The sequence below is a fragment of the Lutra lutra genome, chromosome 18 (assembly GCF_902655055.1).
Source record: "Lutra lutra chromosome 18, mLutLut1.2, whole genome shotgun sequence".
Classification (NCBI taxonomy): domain Eukaryota; kingdom Metazoa; phylum Chordata; class Mammalia; order Carnivora; family Mustelidae; genus Lutra; species Lutra lutra.
In genome coordinates, this window is record NC_062295.1 from 37,009,918 (window position 1) to 37,028,851 (window position 18,934).

The 18,934-nt window shown below is 52.2% G+C and overlaps 1 protein-coding gene across 2 annotated transcripts in view; it reads right to left on the reverse strand.

Annotated features, from left to right (window-relative positions):
* Window positions 1-876: 876 nt before the first annotated feature.
* The window catches only part of SDK1 (sidekick cell adhesion molecule 1), an 888,974-nt gene continuing 870,916 nt past the window's right edge, over window positions 877-18,934 (reverse strand). For both annotated transcript variants that reach the window (XM_047713403.1, XM_047713402.1), the window contains 3 exons: window positions 17,010-17,130; window positions 16,412-16,541; window positions 877-4,554 (listed from right to left, as the gene is read on the reverse strand). In XM_047713403.1, coding sequence (XP_047569359.1) covers window positions 4,303-4,554; window positions 16,412-16,541; window positions 17,010-17,130 — 503 coding nt within the window. In that variant the 3' untranslated portion in view covers window positions 877-4,302. The remainder of the gene's footprint in view (window positions 4,555-16,411; window positions 16,542-17,009; window positions 17,131-18,934) is intronic.

Genomic DNA, 18,934 nt, shown 5'->3' on the forward strand with positions numbered 1-18,934 from the left:
GCCTGGGGGAGTCTCGTGGATTAACACAAGTAAAGAACACAGAAGGCCGCCTGGCAAATGGTCGTGTTCAGTAACCAGCCGCTGTCTTGGACGCGCAGGTGCAATGTCAAATCCTGGGGACGGTTGGAAATGTGGAGATTTCAAGGTTCTATTTATGGACGATGGAAATTAGGTGGTCAATAGAGGCGAGAAAAAGAGAAAAACGAAAACGTTCTTACCTCTGGCTTGTTGATGGCAGAGCTGGCTTCTGGAGCAAGAAGGCAAAATTGGAAGGACAGGCCCCGGTGCCCCTGAGACCTGGACCCCTGTGCTCCCTGCAGCCAGCAGCCCTGCCTCTCCCCAGACCCGGCCTGCACATGGGAATCACCTGGGTTGCTTTTCAAAAGAGAAGCGGATGTCTGTCCCAGCCCTCAGAGATCCTGTCTTTGTCGGTCCGGGTGTGCCCGAAGCACTGGGATTTGCGTGTGCTCCCAGTGATTCTGAAACGCACCACGTTCGATGGAGAGCCACTCCGGGACGCAGGTGGGGATGTGGGGAGAGACACCTCTTCTGGGGGCTCAGGAGGGAGGCCTTGCTGCGGGCTGCATTCCCGCCAACCAACGGTAAGTTTGGTAGAGAGCAGTGGAACCTTTGGAAAGCACGGCAGGGGGTGGCCCTACATGGCCAGGTGCCCCTTCACCCCCACCCGACGTCCGTCTCTCCGGGAGAGCCTAAATCCCTCTGACCTCAGCCCTGCTGTCTGTGCGCACCTGCGTCTCACCAGAAGTGGGGGCTGGGATGGCTGTGTGTGTGGTTCAGGCCCGCACTGGGGTTCATCTTTACAGCCCTAGACTTCATGAGTCATTGCATCGATTCTTGAAGAAAACCACAAGCGAATAAGGAACAAAATGATGTTTTTATTAAAAATCGTACCCATAGCACCTCTCTGTCTTCCTACAAGTTTTTTTTTTTTTTCTTTTTTCTTTTCTTTCTTTTTTTTAAAATGAGATCTGGTTTTCTGCACAATTCCAGAAAACGTTGTCGGGAAAACTCCAGGAGTGACCTAAGCTCTGGATAACCCAGAAGGCGATGTTGGGGGTGGTGATAAGGGGTGCCTCCGCGGACTAGCTCGGTTCACGGATGGCTGCGGTGGTTCTGCCTTCCCGACCCTGTTCATGCTACAGGGATGCTGCGTTAAGGACAGCCAGCTTGGGATACGCGGATGGATTGCTCATTGGGAGAATAACTACACTGTGTGCCAAGAGTTTGTAAAAACTAGAAACCATGCTACGATCCGTTACGCAAACACCATGCTTCAGTCCAGTCGTGATCAAGTACAAGCCCAGAATCCAAAGACGTTTACAGAGCGCGCGCACGACCCTTCCTCCTGGCGGTGTGGCCTCGTCCCGCGCTCGTGGGGGCATGGGTCCCCTCGTTGCCCTAGGCCACACCGTCCTCTGCTACGACATTTTCTCGGGTACTTCTTAAAAGTATGACAGTGAGAGCAGTGGAGGGGAAGGCTGGGGGGAGGAGGGGATCGGTGTGGGCCTGTTTATCCAGGAAGAGGTGGTGAGGCCATGATGATGTGGTTCACGCCGGCTAGGTGTGGGGACTGCCTGCAGCTGCCCCGCCGCTTACCTGTCTGGGAAAGCTGGTGCCCAGCGGAAAGGGGCAGCCTGGTGCATGCCCAGCCCTGCGGCTCCAACAGAGAGCCCGGCCCCTCCTGGCCGCTTAGCGGGTTCATTCTTGCTCACCTGTCGGAGCAGTCTCCAGGGACCCACCCGAGGGCGTGCATGGGCGGGGCTCAGCTACTGGAGAGCACCTGGATGACGTCACTAAGGAGGAAGACCAGCGGCAGACTTTCCCTTTTGTCTTGGTTAAAGAAATGTTGCTTGTTCGTGTGAGATATTTTGTTTTTCCTCCGTTAAGGTGAGAGGCCGGGAAGTGACGCTGGTCCAGGCGCGCACTGCTGGAGGAGGCCGAAACCAGACTGGAAACCTCCCTTCCCCTGGTGCAACCTCTCCCGAGGGCCCAGCTGGAGGGTGGATGCTGACAGTCCATCCACAGCCTGCGGTGCCTCAGTTCCACAAAAAGCAAGTTCAGGGAAGGTAGAGAAAGCTCAAGGAAGAGAAGGAACCCCCCCCCAAAAATGTCATGTCGCAGCAGAAACCCGCAAACCAAAGAACACAACTCAAACCAAATCGTTCTCATTCCAACACGTCCTAACACTTTCCCCCATTATTTAAAGCAAAGTCCATATGGCTTAGAGAGCGAAGTGCACAGGAGGCAGGGTTTGTCCGAGTTCTTCCAAGAAGTTCCGCTTGCAGCCTCGAGGTTTCCTGCCCCCTTTCCCGGTGGTGGAGACGCGGAGAGGAAGGAGTGGAGGCTCTGGACCCGAGGGGCATCCTGTCCAGTGAACTGCGGTGGGTGATTCTCACACACAGGTGGCTTTGGGCAGAGCGTCTAGGATTTTTGGTTTAGAATATTTCTGCCTCCACTCAAAAAACAAAGGCAGCAAGGGAGGGAAGGAAAAGGAGGGGATTGAGAGAGAGAGAAAGGAACCTTTGCATACCCTCTAGTTTTCGGAAAAACTGAAAAGGGGCTTTTCACCCAACACAAAACTCTCCTCGGTCTCCTGGGGCCACAGGCAGCCTCTCTGAAAGCAGAGGCTGCCATGGAGGTGTAGAAGGAAAACAGTGGAGTAGGCACCATGAGCTCTCCACGTGGCCCGGAGATGGGCTCCCCCACCCTCAGGGCACCGCAGGTCACCTGGGAGAAGGGCACCTGCCTCGCTCCCCTGGGCCTTGGGGGTGTCAATAGAATGGCTGGACAGTGTCATGGCCACACTCCTTCTGGTGAGGTGGGGACACTGGGCCATCCCCGAGCTCTGGGCACACTCGGGCTGGCATTAGCGGCTCACAGCGTACACCTGGACCTAGGCTCTGGCCTGGAGAGTCGGCCACATTAAACCCTCTTGCAAGAATAATGTGACGGCTGGGCCACAGCTACAGTTTGGACTCTTGATTTTTCAACATAGTTCATGCTATTTTCATGTAGCTAAAAACGAAAACAAAACAATAGCAAAGGGGGAAAGAAATAAAACGTTTCCAGAAAACCCTTTAAGGCTAGAAGCTGGGCTGGGGTCGGGGGCGGGGACAGCAGCAGCACAGGTGGTCAAGGCAGTGTGCAGTGGGCGGAGCAAGCAGACCCCGGGGGCAGTGCTCGGAGGCAGGCCGGAGCCTACCTGCGCAGGAGGCCTGGCGAGGAGGAGGCAAGCTGGGGCCTCGTTTGCTCAGAGCTGTTTTGCTTTATTTGGAGACACTGATGCTTGTCGTCTTTCTCATGTACAAAGCTAAACAATTAATAAAAAGGCACCTGGAGACAGCAGAGACTCATTCATTTCATGTGACATATTTTAAAAAAAGATAAAAAGATTTAAAAAATACTCTGGTTAACAATGCACACGTCTTACACAACAAGCAATTATTCTGCAAGCGCCGTCTGGTTCTCTCTGGGTTAGCAGGGTTGGCCGTGTGCTGTGTTCTCGGGAAGGAGCTAGCTCGCTAAGTGAGGGCCAGCGTGGCGGCTTCCGGCCCCGGGGGGTGGTTTCCTGCTCTGCACCGTTGGGTTTAAGGAGAGAAAGGAAGAAAAAGCCCCGGTGTTTCACCACTGCAATGACACAGGGTGAGACCAACGGAGTCATCGCCGGGTCTGAGGACCCCACCTCTCAATCTCTTGCCCCCTTGCCAGGAACCTGGATGCTGATTCCTTGCCTAGAAACTGCGGAGGGAGAATATTTCAGAGGTGGATGCCGTCAGGTGGAAAAGGGCCCAGCCCAGGGCAGACTTCACTCTGTGGCCCCAGGAGGTGGCGAGAGCGCAGCTGGTCGGTGTGACCGATGGGGACCCTGGCGTGCGACTGGTTCTCTGGAGGCACAGGAGGTAGAGAAGAGGAAGGAGCACCCTGGATGCGGGCGGACAGCTCCCTGGATCCCCGCTCTTCCTCCCCCCGCAGCCTCCCTAGTCAGGCATCGGGATCGAGAAACCCGGGGCTGGGGGGCTCGGGGGTCTGAGGCCTTCCCACCATTGCACCACTGAAATACACCTTCTCGTAAAAAGAAAAGAAAACAAAGAAACCCGCTTCCTGCAGCGATGTTACAAAAAGCCGTTAAAAATACCTTCCTAATTGAAATCTAGTGTCCACAAGTAGGTAAAATCATCACTTATCAGAATTCTCTTTAAACAAAAGCTTGAGCTCAGTTATTGGAGTTGATTGTCTTAACAAAAGGAGGCTGGGAGGTCCGCTGAGGCCCCGCTGGGGCCGTCACACGAAGGAAGAGAAGCCCGTGAGTGGAGTCCGGGCGCCAGGGCCCATGGGCGCAAACACGGCACTCTGCGTGGTGACCACTGTGTGCAGGTGTGGCCCCGCCTCGCTGCCCGCCACAGCCTCGTACCTGTGCGGGGCACGGCCGCCCGGGGCCCGCCGCTTCCACGAGTTGTAGTAGGTGGGGTCGCTCATGTAGTGGTTGACGAAGGAGTGCTGGGGGGGTGCATCCTCGGACTCGGAGTCAGTGCCCTGGGGGGACAATGAGATGTGAGCAGGTGCATGGGAGAGGAAGGACAGACACGGCGGGGGGGGGGGCGAGTATGGGGGAAGGGATGGGGTGGCCTGGAGGGAGGGGTGGACAGCAATAGGGAAGGGCAGCCATGATGGAGCAGGGGGGCACAGCCACGGAGGGACAGGTGGCCACAGGGGGAGGGGAGTCCCGGGGGGGAGTGGCTACATGTAGCAGGGCTGAGCTGGAAGCAGGGAGTGGCCAGGAGGCAGGACCAGAACTAGCAACCCAAAGTGGAAAGGTTTGTGTCAGTTCCCACCCTCTGCCCCTTCCTCCCCCGACTCCCACCCTGCACACTAGGAGCACCCACACCTCCCCAGACTGACAGCTCCCCCCGCCCCCTGCTGAGCTCAGCATCTCCCCTGTGTTTACACAGGGACCATGTGCTGTCCCAGCTGCTCCTGAGCCGCTGTGTATCTGAGCCTGTCGCAGGAGGGGTCTACATTGCTCTTCTGCCCCAGGACAGGCCAACATAGCCTCCAGGGGGTGCTCTGTGCCCTCACAGGGCAGAAGCCCTGCGTGGTGGGGGGAGTCAGAAAGGCCCAGGGTCCTCGGCTTGCCCAAGCTTCCAGTGTAGGCGGGCACGGGGAGCCCGCCTTGAGCACACAAGGAGAGAAGCAAGGGGTATCCTCCATGGGACACAAATTCCGCGTGCTGTCACCTCCATGAAGACCTCTGGGGGAAGCCTGCTGAGGAACGAGGCCCTAGCGAGCCATGAGCTCTCATGGACGCACCCAGCCCCTGCCTCCCCAGGCCCCAGAGAGACCTGAGCTCTCGCCAGTGGTACAGAAGAGCCCGCCCTGGGAAGGCCAGTCTGCGAGGGTTTCATTTCCTTTCTTTTTATAGAATAAATCCAAAGTTTCCACGAAGAACATTTAGTCCACATTGTCTCTATACCTGGTTTCTGGGGGTTGATCTTAAATCACTAGAAGCAATGCCAGCTGGGACAGTGGATGGAGGCCGTTTTCCCAAGACAGTGGAAGCTCCACCCTTCCCTGCCCCAGAGGTGCTCTGTGGCCCTGGGGGCTTCTTGAACTCTGCGGAGCCCTGCTACCTGCTGGGGTGCAGCCCGCAGTCTGGCTAGGCTCTCTGTCATGCCCCACACCCTGAAAACACAGGGGGTTCCTCCCTGCCCCACCCGGGATGGAGCAGAGGCTGCGGACACCTGAGATATGCCAAAAATGGGTCCAGAAACATGCGCCTGTCCAGGCTTTCAAGTTCAAGGTGAGGGAACAGGAGCAGTTGGCTGGGTAAAGCCTCTCCCATTCCAAGATGCCCTGGCAGGGCTCTGTCCCTGACACCCGGCATGCCTCCTCCCTGGGCTCCAGTGCCTGAGCTCTGACCTTTCCCCTCTCCACAGAGGGTGTCAGGAGGCCCCCAAGCCTGTCTCAGAATCACCAGGGAAGTTTCGGGGTGTGGTTCCTGCTGTCTTGATGGAGAGGGTCTGGGGCAGGGCCCTGGAATGTGCATTTCTTAGAAGCTCTGGGAGGATTCTGATCGGTGGTCAGGCTGGAGTGAGGGCAGGGAAGCGGGAGAGAGCTGACTGCTGGCCTCCATTCTATGTGTCGTCTGTATAGAGACTCATGAAAGCCAGAGAGGGTCCCTTGGTGCCCTGAGCCACTCTCCCCCATCTGATGGGGAGGACATGGCCCGTGTCACCCACATGCAGGAAGCTCGACCCAGGGACTAATGCTGTTCTCCACCTGAGGAGTCGGCGCTGTGTCCTGTGAGCCAGTAAAGTGGGCAGATGTCCCTTCGGACATCATGGGGAGCTGGAGCCTCCTGGGATTTTCCAGACACAGACTGAAAATCTGGCTCTCACTGGAACGTTTACAGGAAAGTAACAATAAGTCACAGAGCTGGGACTCCTCAGGACGTGAGACGTAAACTGTTTATGTTTCGACCCAATCAGAGCGTGTCTGTGGTCTCTCTGCTTCTCCGTGAGTCGGAGCTTGTGTAAACGCAGGTGTGATGAAGGGCTCCCTGACACATCTCAGGACGCGGACGGCACCCAGCTCCGCCACCAGCGGACAGTGATGGTGGAACAGAGCCAGGACGACCTGCATTTTAGCAGCCGCTGTGCACACCGAGTGACACCCCCATCCAGTCTCTGACACTGCACAGCAGCCGTGAGCTGGGGATTTTTATTCCTATTTTAGGGATGAAGAGAGAGGCTCAGAGAGCAGTCATGCTGCCGGTGTCCCAGGCCGGGTGGGAGCCGCCCAGGAACTGGCCGTCTGCTCCAGCCTTTCCTTCGTGTCACAAACCCCCCGCTGGTCAGTCCCAGACCCACCGTGCTCTGCAAACCAAAGGCTGTTTTTGTAACTCACCCCAAGCCTGACCTGCGTGGGGCTAGTTTGGCAGCTAACCCCGAGCTGAACTGATGTGAAAATGTGTAGTGTGAACAGTGTTTGGTTTTGCTGCAGGAATGCTAATGGGTTTGATCTGTGATGCTGCCCCATCCTGCCGGGGCCGTGACCTAATGTCCCATGCATTCCCACACCCGAAAAACACGGAGTTCTTCAGTGGATCTGGCCTTAGGAGTTGCAGATAAGAGATGCGATAGCTGTAATTCCAGCAGCTAAGGTTTGTTCTTCCTCTGTTTTCCAGAGGCCTTGTGGGGCTTTGAGACCAAGCTCTGTGTACATCGAGATGGACAGGAACAAGGACAGAGGTCACCTGAAGGATCAGGTGGCAGCTGTGTTATCAGCCTCTGAGCTGGGTTTGTCCCTTCTTCACCCGTCTTGGCTGTAAGTTTTGCAAGTTCAGGAGCAAAGAGCTCACGTGGAGATGTGTTGGGGGCAGCCCCCTCTTGAGAAAGGCCCAGAACACTCAGGATGTGGACCGCAGGTCCCACACACGGGGGTCAGGGTCATGGTTAGCTGAAGACCGGATGTAGGGTTGAAGATTTTCACCCTCTTTGCACTGTACCCTCCGGTGCTCGGAGGCCGCCCCATGCACCGTCCATCCCAACCACGAGGGATACATGGGAGCAAGAACGTGAGAAGGAACAGCTGGATTCAATCTCCTCGTTTTGTGTCTGAAAGGACTGAGACCCACACAAGCATGTGACCTTCTCCAGGTTATACCGACCGGGGATGGAGCCAGGCCAGACCCAGCGCTGGTGTCACAGCCAAAGGTGGCAGAAACGAAGCCTCTTTCGAAACACGTTGTATACCTTCCAGGACAGCTGTATAAAGGGTCAGGTCTCTGATCGGAGGAAATGGCCACACGCAGGAGTCCCCTGTGGCCCTGTCCAACACTTGCTTCTCCCCCGTCTTGTGACCCCTGCCCACTCCTCTTGCTGCTGTTGGGTCATGGAGAAGCCCAGCTCGCAGTCGCCAGAAGGCAGCAGGTCTAGAAGGGACTCCCACGTCCTTGCAGGAGGCAACCTTTCCACGGGCACGTCCAGCCCGGATGCGGGATGGGTCCCACCCCCATATGCCTGTTTATGTGATGAACTATACAGTCTCATTGGAGAAGGCTCAGAAGCTTTATCATTATATGTTTTCTCAAGCACAGACCTCAAAGTCCTATGGAATGGAGAGGGGTCTGTGACAGATGTGGGTGCTGAGAGGAGGCCCCAGCAGGAGACAGTCCTGTGGTTGTCTGACTCACAGTGATATCCCAGTGTGTGTGTCTGGGCTGTGACCTTCCCAAATGAACTTCAGAAAGTGATCCTTCTCTGCCTGTCCTTGTCCACGGGATGAATGGCCTGTCCCTCATTAAACAATGATTGGTTCATGGGCACGCATGCGATTTAAGCTGAGCCAATCAGAATCCTCCCTGGGACTCTGCAGGGCATGGGGAAGGGCAGGGTTTTTGGGTGGCAAAGCTGGGCACTGGCTGTGCGCCCTGAGTGGGCAGGGCCCAGAGACACGGCCAAGAGCCCCTGTGAGAGGAGAAGACCATCCTGCAGAAAGACAGGAGAGACAGGAGCCTAAGAGTAGACGTTAAATCCAGTCTCCAGGCTCCAGGCTCCTGCTCAGCCCTCGGCATCACCTCCATGAGAGAGCCCCAAATCCAAATGCCACCCTCCCCGCTCTGCCTGCTCTGTTTATTGTTTACATGACATTATTATTTTTTAATGGGGATGTATTTTAGTGAGTTAGAATTATCGACAAAAAGGCAATACTGCAGGATCCTTTTTTTCTTTTTTAAGTTTCCTGTGTGATATGAAGTAGTGATGTGTGTTGGTTTCCCAGGAAACCAGAGAAGGACAGCAGGTGATTGGACGCGGTGGCAGTTTCTAAAGGTGCACAGATGCCTGGCAAATGGCTAACAGAGATAAGCTCAACACTTTTGGCATTATATATGCAAGATGAAAGAGTCAAATATTATTAGGGAATTAATTAGGTATGAGGGGGTTGGTCTAAGTTGGTTGGAGCAGGAGAGGTTTTGAAAACTGTTTATTTGGATTTTGAAAACAGTTTTTCTCATGCGATTTGAAGAGTAGTCCTGCTATGCAGTTGTGTGAAAACCTGGTGACAGACCTTCTTATTCCCAACCGGAGAAAGATAAGGAACCACAGCAGGTGTCCTGAGACACCAAGTGCCTGACTCAGAGCCGCACCGATCAGGCAGGTCCTGGGGCTCCTGTGAGCCCATTTGCAGAATGTCCCCTTTAAGCAATAATCCTGAAAATGGGTCAAAAGATACCCTGTGGAGAAAGGGACAGCATCACTAGCTTCTTAGTGAAATACTAGCTTCACAGAAGAGAACTTCCAGCCAGGACCTCACGGGGTTTCTGCCTCCTTCCTTCCTGGGGCTCTGCAAAGGGGGCTGAGGTGGAGGGGGAGGGCATTAAACTCTTGATGAAGCCCAGGGCCCAGAATGTGCCTTACTCTTCATGCCTGACATCTTGGCGTGCAGTCGATTTAAACCTAGAAGCTGCCTCCGGTAGAGAGGATTACGATCTGAAATCCAAACCCAGTCCTAGTTGAGATAGGTGCCCACTCCTGGGTCATTCTCTCTGGGACCGTTGCTGATCTCTCTGAGGGCTCTGTCTACAGTTCCATACTTTGACTCTGTTTCTGTGAATTTGGGGTTAAGGGGCCAGGCCAGAAGTCATCATTGCCAGATTTAGGAAGATTGTGCTTCTCCCCTCTGAATATCAGGACCATCAGTTACGAATGGAAAAGGTGTTTCCAGAATGGCTGGAGAGGAGCTAGCAGATTCTCTTCCTGGTGGGAGAATGATTTAACTGAGCAAAGCTATTTTAGAAGCAGGCATTTAAAGTCTCTGGAAATAGTGGTGAGGACATATAGCAAATGGAGAAAGCTTTATTCCTGAAAAATCTAAATTTCTCTAAGAACAGCAAGAGTCGGAGGCACTGAACAGTGACCCATATCTAAGCCCCACCCGTGACCCCCAGCTCAGTGTGACGGAAGCTCTATCTCAGGCAGGTATGGCTGAGAGAACTGGGTTCCCTTGCTCACCTTGTCTTCACCCATAGGCTGAATGACCTACATTGCTTGTGGTGGGCTGGGAATACTGACCCCTGGATGCCCCTACCTTGGCTAGCTTGTAGGGAAGATGATGGACACTGGGAGGGGTGAGCTCAGAAGCCCAGGGACTACTGTGTCCACCCAGTACACTGCTTGCACAGTGGGTAGGTCACTATGGGAGAGGAAGGCCATCATCCCCACCCCCAGCTTTGGTGCTGTGACATGCAAGAGGACACAGGGGAGAGAGACAGTCCATTAGAACTGAGAGCTCTGGAGCTGTCCTTAGGGGAAAGGCTTTGTTTGGAACAGAGCATGCCTAAGGGCATTGCTGAAAACAGCAGGGTTCTTTGGGATGAGAAATTAAGAGGAAGCTGGTAGTTCCATGATTGTAACAAGTGAGGCAATCAACCAGCCAGAAGTTTAACAGAGAGGACCAGGGAAAGAGAGAGAGCTCAGGAGAGCCCTCTTGGGATCAGAGCAAAATTCAGATTGACAATATCTTGCCCCTACAAAAGGGCTGTACTTTAACTGGTGCAAGCTATGGAGTAATGGAGAGCCCGGGGCGGGGGGGGGGGGGGGGGATTGTGAAAAGTAATACAGCCAGCCAGTGGCGGAGGTTAAGAGCTGGGTGTGGTACCAACAGGGACAGACCATTCAGAATCTTAATGGGAGTGAGAAAAAGAGACAGAGAAAGCCTGGCTGGGACCATCGTCATCCCTGGTATTCAGGGGGCCTGAATGCATCCCTAAGGCTGTTCCTTCTCAGGGGTGGCATCAGAGTCCACACTGTGGAGGAACCAGATTTCCAAAGAACTAGTCCAGCCCAGTCACTAAATAAGAAACAAACAAATCAGCAAACAACAAGAACAGTCCTTGGTGTGGAGGCTATCTGTATTTGGAGTTGGCACAACATATTAACTAAAATGACTAATTAAAAAAAACACCAGGATAGAGTGTGCCGTACATGGGACAAAAAACAGGTAGCCTCCAAGGAGGCCCAAATGTTGGCAGACATAAGACTCTGAAAACAACTATTATGATATATTCACAGAACCAAAGGAAGCTATGTTTAAAGAATGAAAGTAAGATGACACTATTGCACCAAGCAGAGAATATCAATAGGGATAGAAATTATTTAAAAAGAGCCAAATGAGAAGTTTTGGCATTGAAAAATACAATAGGCAAAATGAACAATTCATCAGAGGGGCCCCACGGTACGTTGGGTCTGGCCAAGGAAAGAATCAGGGCACATGAAGATATCGAGAGAGGTTATGCAATCTGAAACACAGAGAAGAAAGAATGAACACGTACAAGAAAGAATGATGACAAAAGAAGAGAGAATCTGGGGCGCCTGGGTGGCTCAGTGGGTTAAGCCGCTGCCTTCGGCTCAGGTCATGATCCCAGGTCCTGGGTTCGAGCCCCACATCGGGCTTTCTGCTCAGCAGGGAGCCTGCTTCCTCCTCTCTCTCTGCCTGCCTCTCTGCCTACTTGTGATTTCTCTCTGTCAAATAAATAAATAAAATCTTAAAAAAAAAAAAAAAAAAAGAAGAGAGAATCTGATAAGTGTATAGAGCACCCGTATGCGAGATAGTCACGGCAGCACCAGGATGAGCGGAGAAAGAAAGAGGCAGAAAAAACAGGGGAAGAAATGACTTAAAGCTTTCCAGATTTGATCAAAAGCATTAATCCATACACCCAGAAAGTTCCATAAACACCCAGTAAGATAAATGGAACCAAGTCTGCATCCACCCACCTCAGAGTCAAAAACACAAAGACAAACTCTTGAAATCATGGGCAAGGGAACTCATGTAATGTTAAGAGTTGGCTTCTAATCAGAAAGAAGCTGGGGGACAGGAGATAATGGGGCAATGTAGTCAAAGTGTTGAATAAAAACTGCCAACCAAGAATCTTCTGTTCAGTAGAACTACTTTCAAAAAATGAAGGTGAAATAAAGACATTCTGAGATAAACAGAAACATGAAAATTCATTGCTAGCCAACCTGCCTTACAGGAGATACGGAAGGAAGACTGTCCGGTCGAAAACCAGTGATACAGACAGAAATTCAAATTCACACAAAAAGACAGAAAGTACCAACAAAGCTGATAACACATGGGTAATTATAAAAGATAGTATGATTGCACATGTCTTCTCCTTTCTTCTCTTGTCTGAGTTAAAAAGCGATTGCATAAAACAGTATGTATATGATTGTATTATTGGGCCTATAATGTATAGAAATGTAATGTATTTAACAATAACAGCACAAAGGAGAAGGTGAAGTAATGGCACCCAGTGGTGACTTGGACCCACAAAAAAAAAAAAAAAAATGAAGAGGACCAGAAAAAGTACATAAGCAGGAAACACAGTAAACTCCAGAAATAGACTTGCTCTCCCTTCCTCTTTCAACTTCTTTAAAAGACATATAGTTCTATAAAGTAGTAACTATAAAAAATGTATTCTTGAGTTTGTAACAGTACAGATATACAGACATAGCATGTATAATAATAGCACAGAAAGGGGCAGAGGCCATAGAACTGTATGGGAATAAAGTTTCTATATGTCAGTGAGGTTTAGTATAAGCCTTTTCTTTAAAGATTGATTTGGTTATGTGTGTGTCTGTGTGTGTGTGTGAGAGAGAGAGAGAGAGAGAGAGATTGAGGGAGTATGTGTGCATGAGCTGGGGTCGGGGGCAGAGAATCTCAAGCAGACTCCCTGTGAGCACAGAGCCTGATGTGGGGCTCGATCCCAGGACCTGAGATCATGACCTAAGCTGAAATCAAGAGTTGGAGGCTAAACCAACTGAGCCACCCAGTCGCCCCCAGTATAAATCTTAAGTAAATGTTGGTACTAGAGCAACCACTAACAAAAGTAACTGAAAAAAATACAGTAGAAGCAAAACCAAGCAAATTAAAATGGTACACTAGAAAATTTTCACTTAAAAAAGAAGAAAGTGGGGGTAAAAAGAGGACTAAAGATGTGAGACCTATAAAAGACAAACATCCAAAGGACAGATGTAAATTCTACCTTTGCCATAATTACATTAAATGTCAATGGATTAAACAATTCATTCAAAAGGCACAGATCAGCAGAATAAAACTGATAGGTACCCAGCTACATGCTGTCTGTAAGAGATACATTTTAGATTCAAAGATACAAACATGTTGAAAGTAAAAGAATGGAAATGATACACCATGTCAACAGTAACCAAAAGAAAACCCTAGTGGTTGAATAGTATCAGACAAAATATTCTTGAAGACAAAATTGTTACCAGAGACAAAGAGGAACACACTAATATTAATGAAAGGCTCAATCCGTCTAGAAGACATAGCTATCATAAACATATATCCACCCAAGGACAGAACACCAAAATTAAACGGACTGAACTGGAGTGAGAAATAGATAATTCAACAATAGTAGTTGGAGACTTCAGTACATTAGCGGACGGCAGAAGATCAAAAACCTAGGTAGCTTCCATTACACTGTAAATCAGTCAGACCCCACAGACACGTAAGGAGCACCCTACACTCCGCACGTTCATAGAAAAACATGCTCTTTTCAAGTGCATATGGAACATTCTTCCAGCACAGACCATAAAACAAGACGCAATAAATTTTAAAGGATAGAAATTATACAAAGCATGTTCCTGGGCCACAGTGGAAGAAAATTAAAAAATCAATAACAGAATGACATTTGGGAAATTCACAAATATGAGGACATTACAAACACTCTCCTAAATAACCCATGTTCCAAATGGGTGAATTTTGTGGTATGTGAATTCCATCTCGATTAAGCTGTTTAATAAATGTGGCTCAAACCAAGCTCTCCCACCTGAGCTGGCACTTCTGAGATGATGAACGTCCCCAGGTCCCTCTGTTGGGATTCCGTAAACGTTTAGTGCCTACAAATCTCCCAAATGCATTAGGTTCAAAGATAGGACCTAGCAAGATGATAAAGTGAGGAATTCTGGAATAAAGATGGGCCTTCCTGTATCTACCTGAGCACCCAGGGGGCAGACAGAAGCCAGGCATGGAAATTCTCAGCTGGAGGTGACTGTTAGAGCTTTCCAGGGGCCTGGACCCCCAGGTCCTAGCTGAAATTCTGCACGTACATAGAGAGAGTGTCTACACCTCTCATAGGGTGTCTGATAGAGGCCTTGACCTAAAAACCAGTAGGAACCATGAGAGGCATCTGTGGGAACTTTAAAGGAGCCCCTTCCTCCTGGCACAGGGCTTGAGCTCAGCCACAGTCCTAGAGCTAGGACAACTTGATTCTGTGCAGCAGGTCTGCAGGGAGGGATGGAACTAGGAGCCTGGCACTCAGATCTGTCTCTCAAGCCCCCTAGCCCCCCACCCCCCATCAGTGCATATCCAGGAAAGACATAAAAGCTTCCGTAAGCTTTAGATTTGTCCTTATTATAGGAGGATCATGACGATCTCCTTGCGGGATTTAGTATGAATTCCACGCCCCTGTCTCTGACCCCTGCCCTCCTCCCCCTTCCCTCCCTACGCCCATCACCTTCCCTCCTCCACTCTCGGCGCCTGTGTGTTTGCATGTAGGAATCCGTGCATATATGTACGCGTGTGTATGCATGTGTGTCTATGCCCAGCTCATTTAACAATCCTCCATAAAAAGCAGCTGAATTTGCATCTCAATATACCCCATCAACCCATTTTGAGAATATTTTCACCAACAGAGAGTTCAGAATTCATGCATCTAACCCAGGCTGCTGACCCGGGGGTGCTGAGCTGGAGGGGACGGTGGAGGCCGGGGCTCAGATGACCTCATGCTCAGTCTAGTCGGCTGGCTAACGGAGAGAATCGGTCTACGTCACGGGGTGGCGTGAGCATGGGCTAAGTGTGCCCGGCCCACGGTAGGTGCTCCATAGTGCTTGGCCTCTGTTGGCCCGTCACAAGCTTGGCCTGCAGGGCTAACGCAGGAGGGCTGTGAGTCCCATCTGTGGGGCCGGCGAGCTCTCAACAGCCATGGCCCCTGGGAATTACGGACAGAGCCCAGGCAGGGGCCCTGCGAGCGCGTCTCTAATTGCTACCGCAGACAGTGTCTGCTGGGAGGCTGTCCTCTCCTTCCCAACATGTGGCTTTTGATGGAAGCAGCTAGAACAGCTCCAGAACAGCTGCTCTTTCCTTATCACAAAGCAGCAGCTCATTTTTGCCGCATTTCACTTGACAGCCCCTTGATTTCAGACAAATGTACTTTCCCGAACCTCTGTGGTGCTGCTTGCTGTTTTCCCCATGCCTGAGGCTACTGGACAGACAGGGCGCCCGGCGTCCTTCGTAAACAGAAAGCCCGAAGCAAGCGGTCGCCGTGTCACACGACACCCACCCTGTGCCCCGTCTCACCTGGACTTCATATATAGAGCACAATTTAAGAGAAGCCATTTTATTGAGCCTCGGGGCTTAATAAGGCCTGAATTCAGGGCCAAATGAAGGTGAGACTTATTTTAGATTAAATATTGATTTAGCGTATGAATGCCAAGAGGTAGGGCAGGCCCACGTGTCCAGCAAATGGCTTGGTGATTTTCCTCTCTCTCAAGACTTGGCATATGAGAAATAAAAGAGCTTAGGTTAGGGACTGATGGAGGACCACCTCCCTACGGCCGTCTAGCTGGTTTTGCTCGTAAATGCAAGGCACGAAGGCCGCACCCTCGGGGCAGAGGACATGCTCCGGGGGTTGGGAGTTGGGGGCGCTGAGCCCCTGCAGGAGCCTCCCACCACTGCCCCTGGATGACATCCTCCCCCGCCTGCTTGCTGATGGAGGCCTTGCCCCCGGGCGAGCTCAGTTCTGCACATGAACACGCAGGGGCCCAGAAGGCCTCACATATAGGCAGGCCAGTGGGTCCCGGGCAGGGGACGTCCCCTTGGGGGCAAGATCTCCCTGGTCCATCTGCTCAGTGAGGACGGGGACAAGTCAGAGCTGCCCAGAGCCTCTAATGGTCCCAGAATGGCAGTGGCTAAGTCCCCCTTCGGCACAAGGAAGCAGGGCAGGTGGGCGGGGAAGGGCTGCCAGGGCCGGGGTTCCAGGTTTGGTGGGTTTTGCAGGCTCAGACCGCCCGCCCCTCCAGCTGGGGTCTACAGGTCAGGTTCTATGGTCACCACCAGAAAACACGCTTTATCTCCTGAAGCCACATGGAAAGTGAGCTCTGGGATCAGAAGCCCCTTTGGTGAGGTATTGATCTGAGAGCCGGCCCAGTACCCATGACCTCCAGGCCTGAAGGGCCTCATCTATAAAAGGGAGTCACTTGTCACCTGTCCTGTTGGCTCCTGTGGCTTTGAGACGCAGATGGGACCCAAGGGGCGGCGCCTCGGGAAGGCAGAGTGCTCATCACAGAGGCAGGGGACGGCGGCCGCAAGCACTGACCTCGGATTCCGAAGCGTCCACCGACTTCTCCTTAAGGTTGGCGCTCTCGGTCAGCACAGCTCCGTTGTACTTGTTGCAGATGTCCTCGTCTGAGTAGTGCAGACCACCGGGGCTGGGCCGGGGTGGGGACCTAGGACAGGGACGGGACCACGAGGGACGGATGTGGGCTCAGGGCAGCTCTGGGCCACGGACACCTCCCCCGGGGGCCTCCTGACCCGCCCTGTGGCCACCGTCATGTCGGTGAGAGGACATCCTTGCTGGCGATCAGTCCACCGCAGTGTTGCGTGACGGTGTGTGAAGCAGGACTTTGCTAATCGCACGTGCGCAACCGGCCCCCTAGAGGGCCAGCCGGGGCCGGAGGCTCCTGAGCTCACTCCCCTCCTGTCTGAGATCTGCTTGCTTTTTGGAGTTCCAGAGGAGGAAGGATGCTTCTTGCCCCTTCCCTTCCTGCCCCCTTCCCAACACTGCCCTGCTGGGGTTGGGTGGGTGCCCGTGGGCACGGCGGCATGTCTGCGGCTGGGCCCCCACCCTGGCTGGTTCAGGTCTTCGGGCAGATGGGGCACACTGAGGGGGGTGGTTAGAGCGACTGCATCCCTACCTGGTCCCGTTCTTCTTCGAGAAGGTGTTCTTGACATTGAGGTGACGGCTGTTGAGCTCCAAGGCAGCAAACCCTCCGTTGTCCAGGGTCACGGTCTCCTCCATGTTGGAGATGCTCTTACCTGCAGCAGGAACGGGAGAATGGGTTCAGAGGTTCCAGGAAAGAGCCCAGCCCCAGCCAGTCAGCCTACGGGTGTTCACTGAGTTCCGGCCGGAAGCAGAGCCCAGACCCGGGCTTGGGCTCACAAGACAGTCGGAGGCACACTGGGGAGGAAGCCGCGTGTTAAGGATGATGCTGGGCATTTCCGTGTTTATTTTGCCCGACACCAAAGAACTGAACTGGTATTCTAACCAGTATCTGACGAAAGAGTTTCCAGAATGCATTATCTTTTTTAAAAAGCAGGGAAATTAAATATTGAACACATTTCAAAATAAAAAACTCACGACCACATAACAACAAAATCTCAGTAGAAAGTAGATTTACAAGGGACGACTGTGGAGGTAGTGGACAGGGCGTCTTTGGGATGGTGAAAATGTTCTAGAGTTGACTGTGGTGCTGACCGCACATATCTTCGATATACTAAAAGCCACTCAAAAATAATAAATTTATAAATATGTATGGAAACATATTTTAAAACACATCAGGAGATCAGATGAATAACAGTGTAGTTGTGAGAAACCAAAGGGGCTGAAAGGTTTCCAGTGGCTTTCTGTCCTTGGGGCCGCCCCTGTACTGGGAACTGGGAGAATCTTCCAGACCTCCTCCTCTGCTCCCAGAGGCCCACAGAGCCCCGCCTAGAGTGCATTTTTTTTTTTAAAGATTTTATTTATTTATTTGACAGAGAGAAATCACAAGTAGGCAGAGAGGCAGGCAGAGAGAGAGGAGGAAGCAGGCTGCCCGCTGAGCAGAAAGCCCGATGTGGGGCTTGAACCCAGGACCTGGGATCATGACCTGAGCCGAAGGCAGCGGCTTAACCCACTGAGCCACCCAGGCGCCCCCTAGAGTGCATTTTTGACATACTGGCTTGTTCCTTACTGTCTGCCTTCCATCTTCCCCAGCTGGACCACAGCTCTTGGACGTGGGGACCTCTCCCGTTTATCTCCCACTGTCCTCCAGAAGGACTCCAGGTTCCCTAAAACCCCATGGCACCCTCTCTGCTGTGAACCCAGAGCGCCTGGACGGGCCCAGATGCTTGACGTGCTCGCAGCAGAGGAAGCTGACTGAACACAGGCGGAGGGAGGACGGAGCTGCAGGCCAGTGGGATGTGGGCTGATGAGAGGGTGAGCAGGAGAAAACCGCTCTCAGAAAGGAAGTCCCATGAGGAGAGGGTTGTGAGGGGAGCAAGCGGGAGGGGGCTGGGCCGTAATTGCAAAGGTCTGGGTTCTGCATGGCTCCTGGCAGCAAGGCAGACGTTCCAGTAGACGAGTACGGTTTCTTTTTTTTTTTTTTTCCCCAGGCTTCAATTATGATGTTAAATTAATACTCCAGGGTGAGGCTGAGTATCAGAAGCTGCAGGTCAGATATGTCTTTTCAGGCCGGTTTTCCAGATGCAGAGGGAGAGTGAAAAGTGGGGAGATTTTCTATGCGCCAGACGCAGAGTTCTGTAATAGCATTAACTCAGTAAAATGACATGCCATTCATACATAGTAAATCCCATAGGAATAAGGTCTGATTTACGAACACTTGTTAGAAGTGAATTTATACAGAAAAAAATAAATCCTTTCTTGGAGGAATGAATTGCTTAACGTTAGGAAAGCAAATGGCGAAGCGCCTGGTTCTTTTAACCCTTCAGGAGCAGTAAGGTGTGGTGCAGGGGGGTGGGGGCCGGGGGGAGCCATTCAGCCCAGTGGCTTGCCCCCCTGGGGGCTCAGGCGCCCACTCGTCTGTGGGAGGACCCCATCAGGGATCCAAATTCCTAAGAAGCA